Source organism: Nylanderia fulva, unplaced genomic scaffold, assembly GCF_048542155.1.
Source record: "Nylanderia fulva isolate GAGA-0341 unplaced genomic scaffold, ASM4854215v1 Scaffold90, whole genome shotgun sequence".
NCBI lineage: Eukaryota > Metazoa > Arthropoda > Insecta > Hymenoptera > Formicidae > Nylanderia > Nylanderia fulva.
This window is the reverse complement of record NW_028191027.1, coordinates 289,419-302,000: the sequence shown is the minus strand read 5'-3', so window position 1 is coordinate 302,000 and position 12,582 is coordinate 289,419. Positions and strand designations below refer to the sequence as shown.

At 29.2% G+C, this 12,582-nt stretch overlaps 1 protein-coding gene and 1 pseudogene across 2 annotated transcripts; both read left to right on the top strand.

Annotated features, from left to right (window-relative positions):
- Positions 1 to 5,298: 5,298 nt before the first annotated feature.
- Positions 5,299 to 7,581, top strand: LOC146719657 (uncharacterized; annotated as a pseudogene). Its single transcript, XR_014926443.1, has 4 exons — positions 5,299 to 5,616; positions 5,870 to 6,108; positions 7,037 to 7,430; positions 7,504 to 7,581. The product of XR_014926443.1 is annotated as an uncharacterized LOC146719657 (transcript).
- Position 7,582: 1 nt separating this feature from the next.
- LOC114945911 (uncharacterized) lies at positions 7,583 to 12,080 on the top strand. The gene is given in 6 exon segments (XM_085489885.1): positions 7,583 to 7,710; positions 7,990 to 8,325; positions 9,625 to 9,770; positions 9,895 to 10,072; positions 10,159 to 10,242; positions 10,244 to 12,080. Coding segments are annotated over 6 exon segments (1,239 nt in total). The 3' UTR covers positions 10,611 to 12,080.
- Positions 12,081 to 12,582: the final 502 nt, after the last annotated feature.

Here is a 12,582-nt window from a genome sequence, read left to right as displayed (position 1 = left end):
TCACATTATTATTATCTATTTTAATAAAAAAAAACAAAAACACTTGCAACAATCAAAAATAAACCGCCTGCCGCGAACGGAAAATGCCAAGAAAGCACGCAATTTCCGCGAATCTCGTAATTTTTTTGAAAAATCAACAATTTCAACGAAATTGTAAATTCTTCAAATCACTGCACAAGTATAATTCACAATAATAATTTTCAGTAACTACGATAAAAAATCGTATACTGAAAACCGCAAACGAAAGTGCAATGGGAGTAAGAGTAAAGTCTGTGATAAAATTAATTGGCAATAGAAAATTAATAATTTTCAAATAGAAAAATTTTGAAATTACCGAGGATTTACAAATAATAAAGTAAAAATATTAAATAATTTATGTTTTCGAATTTTGCTCGCGGAGAGGATCTTTAAAACAAGATTTTTAGAAGAGAGGACCTTTAAAATATAAACAGGCAAAAACGTTGGAAAAATTAAAGCGCGCGTTTAAACAGATAAACGCAATGAAATAAATACGCAATTGTTTTTACTTATCGCTGTAAGCTCACAAGCTTCTGACGTGCTATACACTTTTATATAATATATACAAGGTGTCCGGTAACTAACGGACCAATGATTAAGGGCGGATTCTCTGGCCAATTTGGAGACGATTTTTCCTTAGCAAAAATGTTGAGAAGTCAATAATTTTCGAGTTATAAGCGATTGAAAAAAATAGGTTTTTTGAAAACTAAACGTTTTGGAGTTAAAAGTCTAACATAATTACATTCTTCAGTTAATTTCAGGTAGAGTTTACTATAATAAAATTTTAATTTAAGGCTTAGTTATAAAGATACATAATGACAAAGATTGGAAAGTTGTAAAAAATGATGACCTTTTTCGACATTTTTGCTGAGGAAAAATCGTTCCCAAATTGACCAAAGAATCCATTTGTAATCATTGGTCTGTTAGTTACCGGACACCCTGTATATTGGACACGAGTTTCGTTTGTTTCAGATTCTCGAGAGTTGAAGTAGGAACATACGAGTATCATATATCGTTTGTGACTTGCCGAATGAAAGCAAGACAGAGAGCGAACGAGATGATGAGCTTAATAGCTCATAATGTTATAAATAAATAAATAAAAAATTATAACCTGACCTACTAGTTATTGAATCTTTTTTTAATAAAATGTTTCATTATTATTATCATCTAAGTCTAAGTCGTTTAATTACTTTTTAGTTTTTTAATAATTAATTTAATTTATTCTAGTCATTTTTATATGAGAAAAATAATATCACGTATACGTTTTATAATGAATTAATATATTTCGGGAATCGAATTATATATTCTTAATAATATAAAAGTGTTCAAAAATTATATTTGACTTTTAATTTTAATTATTTTATAGCAAAGAGTTCCGAAATCTCTTACACACATAATGGGGATTTTTTTCATCCATATAATTCGCAATTAAGTATATATGTTAATTATTAATTTTAATAAAATAAAAATTAAAATTAAAGGTCAAATATAATTTTTAAACACAAATATATTAAATTAATTATAAAACGTATACCCATGATAGTATTTTTCTCGTACAAAAATAATTAGAGTAAATTAAATTAATCATAAAAGATTAAAAATTAATTAAAGAATTTAAACTTATATTTTATATAATAATAATAAAACATTTTATTACGTCAAACCGTCGTGAAATAATTAAATAAAATTTGCTAGTTACGTCAAAGTCAAGTTTTCTAAGCTTATAAAACATTTTATTAAAAAACAGATTCAATAAATATAAGTACATGTTATATATATACTTATATTTATTGAATCTGTTTTTTTTATAAAATGTTTTATTATTATCATATATAATATAAATTATTTAATTATTTTTTAATTTTTTTATGAGTAATTTAATTTGTTCTAGTTATTTTTGTACGAGAAAAATACTATCACGGGTATACGTTTTATAACGAATTAAATATATTTATTCAGAAATAAATATTTTTATCGGCTCTCAATATAAAGAATATAAGTATGCTGCCTTCTAAGCCGGGCAATAGAGCCAAGGAAACGAAACGAAAAATTAATTAAACGGAACTGTATCTCAATTTGAGATCCCAAAGTTCCACATATAAATTAATTTCGAAACTTACATATGGAGAAATAAGCGAGAAAAATATAGGTCCGAAAAGTCGCTGAAGCGGGAATCGAACCCGCGTCTTTCACTTTCCGGGCGACTGCTCTTACCAACTAAGCTATTCAGACCCTTTCGATCCCATATTTTTCATTTGCCTTTTAAGTAGATGTTAGTAAATACCGCCGTGATTAGCCCAGGCGTGAATAAACTCAGAAATAAATATTTTTATCGGCTCTCAATATAAAGAATATAAGTATGCTGCCTTCTAAGCCGGGCAATAGAGCCAAGGAAACGAAACGAAACGACTGGTAAGAGCAGTCGCCCGGAAAGTGAAAGACGCGGGTTCGATTCCCGCTTCAGCGACTTTTCGGACCTATATTTTTCTCGCTTATTTCTCCATATGTAAGTTTCGAAATTAATTTATATGTGGAACTTTGGGATCTCAAATTGAGATACAGTTCCGTTTAATTAATTTTTCGTTTCGTTTCCTTGGCTCTATTGCCCGGCTTAGAAGGCAGCATACTTATATTCTAAATATATTTATGTTCAAAAATTATATTTGACCTTTAATTTTAATTTTGTATTTTATTAAAATTAATAATTAACATATATACTTAATTGCGAATTATATGGATGAACAAAATCTCTATTATGTGTGTAAGAGATTTCGGAACTCTTTGCTAAAATAATTAAAATTAAAAGTCAAATATAATTTTTGAACACTTTTATATTATTAAAAATATATAATTCGACTCTCGAAATATATTAATTCATTATAAAACGTATACGTATTAGTATTTTTCACATATTAAAATGATTAGAATAAATTAAATTAATTATTAAAAAACTAAAAATTAATTAAACGACTTAGACTTAGATGATAATAATAATGAAACATTTATTAAAAAATAATTATAATAGGTCAGGTTAATATTTTATTTATTTATTTATTTATAACATCATAAAATTCTGTCCTTTCCGAAATACGCGAACGCTACGAAAAGATAAATCTCGTACATGCCGCCGGACGAGTTCATGAGCATGAGACGCTCTTATCTTGGGAACGTATTAATAGTTACTGCATTGACTACTACTACGATATGGCGCTGAAATCAGTGAGAAATGCTGGTCTCTCCTTCATCCAGACCTTTGGCGATCTGTCTATTAATCTGTGTCTCGACTACTGATTTGTTACCAGATTTGGGCCGCAGCCGAAGCGCAGAGAGAAGGATGAGAGTGGTCATCCCCTCGATTTAGCTGCAACCGGAATTCAAAGCGCCTCTATGTGCACAAAACGTGCACATTGAACTACGTAGCCATGTGCACGATGCTCCCGAGTGGTAACAGGCTATGTGCACGGTACGTGGTTCGATTCCGTGCTATGTGTACAGATGAGCGCCAGTAACACGTAGCTGTTAAAGGAGATGAGTTCGAGACCTCGCAGGGCCAATTTTTTTTTTTTTTTTTTTAGTACGACTATATTTGTCAATTTAATGAAATCCTTTTAATTATTGTGGAATAAAGAGATAAAATGCATTTCTCAAGCGTACGCGAGAAAAACGAAATCAAAAATAATGAGTGCCGTATAAATACGTATGGAATAGAGCGTTATATCGAAGAGCGTGTGGCGTAGCGTTAAGGGGCTAGACACGTACCGTCGAGGTTAGAGGTTCGATTCTCAAGGAGTGACTTTTTTTTTAAATATTTTTTTATTTTAAATAAAATTTTTTTTTACCATAAAATGTAATTTTTACACAAAATAAATGTAAATAACACGATTTATTTACTTATAACACGTATATTACAAAAATGCATTTTTCTTTGCCTCAAAAAGCCGTGAAAAGCCGTCTGTAGAATAGCTGTATGCGATAGGAACTTGTATGATTATCTGTTTAATTAAAAATTATCCGATTTATGTCGTGTTTGGTGTCGTTGAAATCGCAAAAATCTCAATAATCCATTAATATTATTTTCGAATAGATAAAATGCAAAATAAAGGTTTTAGTTTTTCACTTATAAGATGTTTATATTTGTGAATTGCCATGGATGGGGAAGCCTATTGTTCGAGAGTTCGGAACGTTCTTTGATCTCGATACTCGGGCGCTCGGGCCCGCTTATCTTTTCGAGCTCATCTCACAACTCGTCGTGTGCGAGAGAGAAAGCGAGACTGCGAGTATAGAGCGAGCGAGAGGACCTATCATCAAAGAAAGTTCCGAACTCTCGAACAATAGGCTTCCCCATCCATGGCAATTCACAAATATAAACATCTTATAAGTGAAAAACTAAAACCTTTATTTTGCATTTTATCTATTCAAAAATAATATTAATGGATTATTGAGATTTTTGCGATTTCAACGACACCAAACACGACATAAATCGGATAATTTTTAATTAAACAGATAATCATACAAGTTCCTATCGCATACAGCTATTCTACAGACGGCTTTTCACGGCTTTTTGAGGCAAAGAAAAATGCATTTTTGTAATATACGTGTTATAAGTAAATAAATCGTGTTATTTACATTTATTTTGTGTAAAAATTACATTTTATGGTAAAAAAAAATTTTATTTAAAATAAAAAAATATTAAAAAAAAAGTCACTCCTTGAGAATCGAACCTCTAATCTCGACGGTACGTGTCTAGCCCCTTAACGCTACGCCACACGCTCTTCGATATAACGCTCTATTCCATACGTATTTATACGGCACTCATTATTTTTGATTTCGATTTTCTCGCGTACGCTTGAGAAATGCATTTTATCTCTTTATTCCACAATAATTAAAAGGATTTCATTAAATTGACAAATATAGTCGTACTAAAAAAAAAAAAAAAAAAAAATTGGCCCTGCAAGGTCTCGAACTCATCTCCTTTAACAGCTACGTGTTACTGGCGCTCATCTGTGCACATAGCACGGAATCGAACCACGTACCGTGCACATAGCCTGTTACCACTCGGGAGCATCGTGCACATGGCTACGTAGTTCAATGTGCACGTTTTGTGCACATAGAGGCGCTTTGAATTCCGGTTGCAGCTAAATCGAGGGGATGACCACTCTCATCCTTCTCTCTGCGAAGCGCCTGCTGTGGGGACACACACGACGAAGGAGCCGTATACGTTAAAGTCACTAGAATATAGTGATTTTTATACGTGTGTCATTGCCGAGCGCCCAAATCTGGTAACAGAATAGTACTCTCGACATATGTTGAAATATCGTAGCTGTGAGCACGTGCTCTCGTACATTCGATTCCGTTCTGTCAGATTGATTGATTGCGAAAGAGATAGAAAAGTAGAGAGAGAGAGAGAGAGAGAGAGAGAGAGAGAGAGAGAGAGAGAGAGAGAGAGAGAGAGAAGTCCTCTTCACCGCATGTAGAGAATTCGTTTTTCCACGGATTAACAAGTTTTGTACGTACTCATGCACGTTTTGTGTTTCGTTTTATGTTTGATACCAAGAATGAGAACATCTCTGGCTGATTCTGAGTAAGCTAAGATACGAGGTAAGTGTTGTATTTCGCCTTTCGTTGGTTTTTTCTCTTTTATTTGTGATTTTCTTTAAGATATTATTATTTGTTATTATTATTACTTCTTCAAAATTTTATTTAATTTTAAATTTTAGTTTATTATAGCATTGATTACACGAGTATCTTGTATAACACTTTATGGATATATGATATATTAATATTAATTACAATATAACTCTGATATATATTAATTATTAATATATATTTATATTTGTCTACGTTTAAAAAGTTCAAGCAATGGAGGTTATGGAGGCATCTCAATCTTCAGAAAATGTTCAAGCAATAGAGGCATCTCAATCTTCAGAAAATGATCATAAAATGCCATGGCCAGCATATGCAGAAGTATTTCAGTTGCAACAAAAACTTGGAAACGAGAAAAACTGGGCATTTTTGTGTAAAATTTGCATTGGAAGTAAAATTATTCATGCTAGCAGAACTTCCACTTCAAATGTAAGAAAATATATAAGTGTAAGTTTTTACATAAATTTTTTATTAAAAAATTATTTTTAGTATGTAAGGTTATTTTTGATTCCTATGGTTTATTGTATTTCTATTAAATTCAATCTTTTATATAATTGTTATTTTAGTAATTTTAAAAAATAAATATGAATTGACAATTGTGATAATGAATAAGCAAATAATAATAATATGTTTAGTGTGGAATGTTGATATTTGTATTCTTACACTCAAATTTTTTTTATTTAAATTAATGAATCGAATCTATGCAAATTATATACAATTTAAGGAATATAATAATCCATAAATCTTTTTATTTAAAAAAAAATTGAAAAAATAATTTATTTCCCTTTTTTACATAAAAATCAATATAAAGTATAATAAAATTAAAATTATATATATAAGTAAGCTATATTTTTAATTTTTTTAATTCAACTTTTAGATTTTCAAATATACAAAACATTCAACCTTGAAGCAAATATAATGTGCATAAAGCATAAAATAGGTATCAAAAGTTACAAGAGTATGATATGTTAAATATATGATTTGAACACAACGTTTTTTTTAATTTAAACAATTAGAATTATTTAAATTACGATTTTAAACATTTTTTTTCAAATTTATAATTGTTTAAATTGAGAAAAGCATGTGTAAAAATTCTTTTAATGTAAATAAATATTAATACAATATTAGTACAAAACTTTTCTAAAAACTAATTTTTAATTTTTCTCATAAGATTTTTGGTAAAAATTTTTTTTACTTTTCAAAAAAATTTTACTATGTGTTATTATTTTTCTTTTTATTGTGAAATTATTTATGTACATATTTAAATTATGAAGACTATTGATATATTTTTATTATAATTATTTCTATCTTCTTTTTCCGTTTCTTACTCTTTCTGGTGTGTGTATGAAATTAATAGACAAAACAAAATTAATAGGCAAAACATCCACACTTGTTGCAAAACATAGATAAGGCAAAACTGAAATTATCAAATAAACATTCAAGTGAGGATCCTCCGAATGTTCCAAATAAATGTCAAAGATTGGAGAGATGGGGCTCTGGGAGCTCAATAGCTACTCAAAAAGCAGTAGATAAAGCGATACTGCGTTTTATTATTGAAGATATTCAACTTCTTTCTACTGTAGATAGTCCAGCATTCATTAATTTACTTAGAATTGGACTTCCTTCACATATCCGTATAATGTGCAGAAAAACATTAAGAAACAAAATTTGTGAAACATCATAAAATGAAGGCTGCTCTTGAAAAAAAATTGACAGAAGTAGAAGTAGTTGCAACTACCGCAGATTTGTGGAGCAAAACAAAAAGACTAGTAATATTACTTTATATTTGTATTTTTTTATTGTAATTTTTCAAATTTTATAAATTAAAATCTAAATTTATAGGAGTTATTTAAGCATAACTATTCATTGGGTGAATCCCGTAACTTTCGAGAGAGAATCAGCTGCATTGGCTTGCCGTAGGATGAAAGGCAGACATACATACGATGTTTTAGCTCGAGCAATTAACTCAGTCTTTCTCGAGTATCATATCCAAAATAAAGTGTGTTATGTAACTACCGATAGTGGATCCAACTTTGTTAAAGCTTTTCGGTAAGAGTTTGTTTCAAAGTATATTGTGTATATTTTTTACATTTTATATTTTAATTTTGGATATTCAAACGAATGTGGCATTCTTCATCTCGCTTACATACTCCTTTTATCTTATTACATATAATACAAAAAATTAACTAAAACAATTAAAATTAAGATATAATAGCATATATATAATTAAAGTATAATAAAAATAAAAAATATAATTAACAAAACATAATTGACATATAAAATATTTTAATATAATTCATGAGAGTAAAATTTTTAAATATTTTTTAGGAATTTTGTAAAAGACGAGGACAAAGATGAAACATCTACTGCTATAGAATTTCACGATTTAAGTGATCTTTTAATTAAAGATGATATAGAAGATATGGATGCAGAAGATTCGCTTATTCTTCCATCACATCATAGATGTGTGAGTCACAGTTTAAATCTTGTCGCTGTAAAAGATTCCGAGAAAGCTCTAGACAATGATGTTTCATATAAAAAACTATACAGATTGACATTTGCTAAATTAACCAAATTATGGAGTAAACAAAATCAATCTACACAAATATCTGACAAAATAAAAGAAATTTTAGGTGTCTATTTAAAAACTCCTGTTATTACCAGGTAAAAAAATTTATTATTGCGTTAGATTGTAAATATGAAACTTATTTGATCTTAGAATGATAATAGATGTATCTAATGATTTTTATCAGTGTTTAAAAATAATAATATAAGTATGCTGTCTTCTAAGCTGGGCAATAGAGCCAAGGAAACAAAACGAAAAATTAATTAAACGGAACTGTATCTCAATTTGAGATCCCAAAGTTCCACATATAAATTAATTTCGAAACTTACATATGGAGAAATAAGCGAGAAAAATATAGGTCCGAAAAGTCGTTGAAGCGGGAATCGAACCCGCGTCTTTCACTTTCCGGGCGACTGCTCTTACCAACTAAGCTATTCAGACCCTTTCGATCCTATATTTTTCATTTTTGCCTTTTTAGTAGATGTTAGTCAATACCGCCGTGATTAGCCCAAGGCGTGAATAAACTCAGAAATAAATATTTTTATCGGCTCTCAATATAAATAATATAAGTATGCTGTCTTCTAAGCTGGGCAATAGAGCCAAGGAAACGAAACGAAAAATTAATTAAACGGAACTGTATCTCAATTTGAGATCCCAAAGTTCCACATATAAATTAATTTCGAAACTTACATATGGAGAAATAAGCGAGAAAAATATAGGTCCGAAAAGTCGCTGAAGCGGGAATCGAACCCGCGTCTTTCACTTTCCGGGCGACTGCTCTTACCAACTAAGCTATTCAGACCCTTTCGATCCCATATTTTTCATTTTTGCCTTTTTAGTAGATGTTAGTAAATACCGCCGTGATTAGCCCAAGGCGTGAATAAACTCAGAAATAAATATTTTTATCGGCTCTCAATATATATTCAGCGACTTTTCGGACCTATATTTTTCTCGCTTATTTCTCCATATGTAAGTTTCGAAATTAATTTATATGTGGAACTTTGGGATCTCAAATTGAGATACAGTTCCGTTTAATTAATTTTTCGTTTCGTTTCCTTGGCTCTATTGCCCAGCTTAGAAGACAGCATACTTATATTATTTATATTGAGAGCCGATAAAAATATTTATTTCTGAGTTTAAAAATAATATTCGCAATGTTTATGTACAAGTCACGCAGTGGCTTATATGTATATCAATATTATTTTTCCATAGATATTCTCTCGACACAATAGTAAAAAACATTACAACTGTCTTCAATTTTATAACTAAATAAATTGCATATTTACTGTTTTTTAATTTTAATCATGTTTTCATTTAATTCTGCATATGAGTATATATAAATATTTTTTTCAAATTATAAGTTTCTAATATGCCTTCATCTTTTTTTATTTTGGTAGATGGAACTCTACTTTTGATTCTGTAATGCAACTAGCAACATTTTTAAAAAATGATCCCGACCAAATCAATCAATGCCTTGATCATTGTAATTTGCAAAGATTGACTGAAAATGAAATGAAATTCATACTCGTAGAAGAATATTGTCAGGTATTTAGATAAATTTATAAGTTGTTAATATGAAACATAAATATATAAATATGTATATATAAAGATTGTAATATGTATTTAATAACTAATAACGTGTATCTTTTTCTCGTTTTATTTCGTTTAAGTAATGAAACCTTTAGCACAATCTTTAGATATATTGCAAAGCGAGAAAGGGATGTATATGGGATACTTATTACCGATCTTAAAAACATTAAAAGAAAAATTAGAGAAACTTAATAAAAATGAAATTACGCATTGCCAATCATTAATCGCAGCTCTTCAACAAGGTTTAAATAAAAGGTAATTTGTTATTTTAATGAACATGTTATTTATTATTTTTAGAAAACAATATTCATTGATTCTGACTTCTGACTGTATAATTTTAGATTTTCCTCATTGTTTGAAAAAAAAGAACTTATTATTGCAAGTTGTTTGCATCCCAAATTTAAATTAAATTGGATACATGGAGAAAAAAAAACTCGCTAAAACTTATTTAGAAGACCTATTAGGAATTTGTTCCACTGAGAGTTCTCCAAACGATGAAAATCTCAACAACGATGACTTTTTTGCTTTTGACCAGCAAACAAAAGAAGTCGAGTCTACACAAGAAGAACTGTACCGATTCTTGAAATCAAGTAATTGCAATGTTAATATATTAAAAGATTACATTACAATTAAAAAACTTTTTATTAAATATAATACGGCACTTCCGAGCAGTGCATCTGTGGAACAAATGTTTAGCGTTGGTGGTTTAGTATTAACGCCTCAAAGAGCACATCTCAACGATGACACAATTGAGTATCAAATCCTCTTAAAAATTAATAAAAATTTTTATTAAAATTTTAAATATTAAATTGTTAATAAATTATAACATATTGGGTCTGTTTTTTGTTTTTTGTTCCTGAACTGCTGCACTAGTTCAGAGGTTGTCCTTTTCTTTCCAATGTCGAGCAAAAAAGATAACCTCTGAACTAGTGCAGCAGTTCAGGAACAAAAAACAGATCCATTGTATCAATTTATATTAACAAGAATTATAATAAAAAAAGTGTCAAGATATAAATTGATACAGGGTGTCCCAAAGCACCCTTAACAACACTCGTGAGGTGATAGAGGAGATCGAGATGAACAAAAAAGTCTTATACCATTTTGCGATATTTGCAATTATAAGCGAAATATTTAATGTTAAAGTCAGGCAAATAAGAGCCCGCTAAGAAAAGCGCTCGAGCCGCTCAAACTATAACACGGCCCAGTGTACCCGTTATAACGAATTAAGTTATTTAAAGTTAAATAAGAGCCCTTAGCGGGCTCTTATTTGCCTGAATTTAACATTAAATATTTCGCTTATAATTGCAAATATCGCAAAATGGTATAAGACTTTTTTGTTCATCTTGATCTCCTCTATCACCTCACGAGCGTTGTTAAGGGTGCTTTGGGACACCCTGTATATATTAAAAAATGATCGTAAAAATTTAAAGTTTGAATGAGTAAATAATTTTCATATAAAATGCTAAAAAAAGCACGTATAAAATTGTATTGCTTTTATATGAGTGGAATTTGTAAAGAAAGCTGTAATTTTTATGAATTAGAAAGAATACATTATAATTTTATTTTAGTTTATTTAGAAAATCTGCAATTCTTTTTACTAAGGCTATCTGATATTAAATGACGTAGGCGTATAAAATTATAAACCATGAGAAAAAAGGAAGTTATTATATTTAAAAGAGAATATAATTAAGAGAGTTAAATTTATTATGAGATTTTGTAGGTAATCTCAATAATCCAAAGCAACGTAAAATATTGTGCGTTTCTGTTTACTTTGACGAGACAATATAAAAGAAGGATACTAAACAAAGAAAGAGCTGTTTTCTAGTGTAGTTACTTAAATATTTCGCCGGGGCTACGATTTTCCGATTTCTCAATATCGATATTATAACGTCTGTAGCTAGATATATCTCTCATATCTGTCGTTCTAGGTCAGCCTAAAAATCTGGGACCACGATAACGATTTCAGTTTTCTTGTGATCTCGTTTTGATGCTTTATAAATCGACTTGCGGCATTTCAATATCGGCAAAATATAAGATTTTCACATAAGAAGTAAATATTCTCGGAATGATGAAAAAATTAATTTGTGAGAAGAAAGAGATCATTATAGCTTCATTATATACTATGTGTATATACAATATAAATAGAAACTCTATAATGCTCTCGAAACGTTAAAGACTTTTATAATTTTAATTCTTATAATAAGTAATAATGTATAATTATAATAAATAACTATATATAATAAAAATGTATTTAGAGAACATATTTATATGTATATGATTTCATTCTTTTAAATTTCTTTTATTCCTTAAATTCCTTTAAATTTCTTTTATTAAGTATAGATCTGATATTTTATTTTCATCGCAAGAAAGTAACTACAAAGTAACGACTCGTTACTTTTTAAGTAACTGTAACTGTAACGCGTTACTTTTCAGGATTGGTAAGTTTTAACTGTAACTAGTTACTTTTTAATGAAAAAAACTGTAACTGTAACTAATTACTTTTATAAAGTAACTTTCCCAACTCTGTGTACATATACATACATATATATATATATATGTATATATATATATATATATATATATATATATATTTTTATCATATATTTTATATATATATATATTTTTATCAAATATTCCGATCTATTATATACGTAAAAATGCGCATCAGATCTTTCGTATTCGCGCGGTATCAGTAGTATGTATGTACCACAGTAATCCGCGCGTATTATACGTTGATATGATCTACTGCGCGACGTCTCACTCAC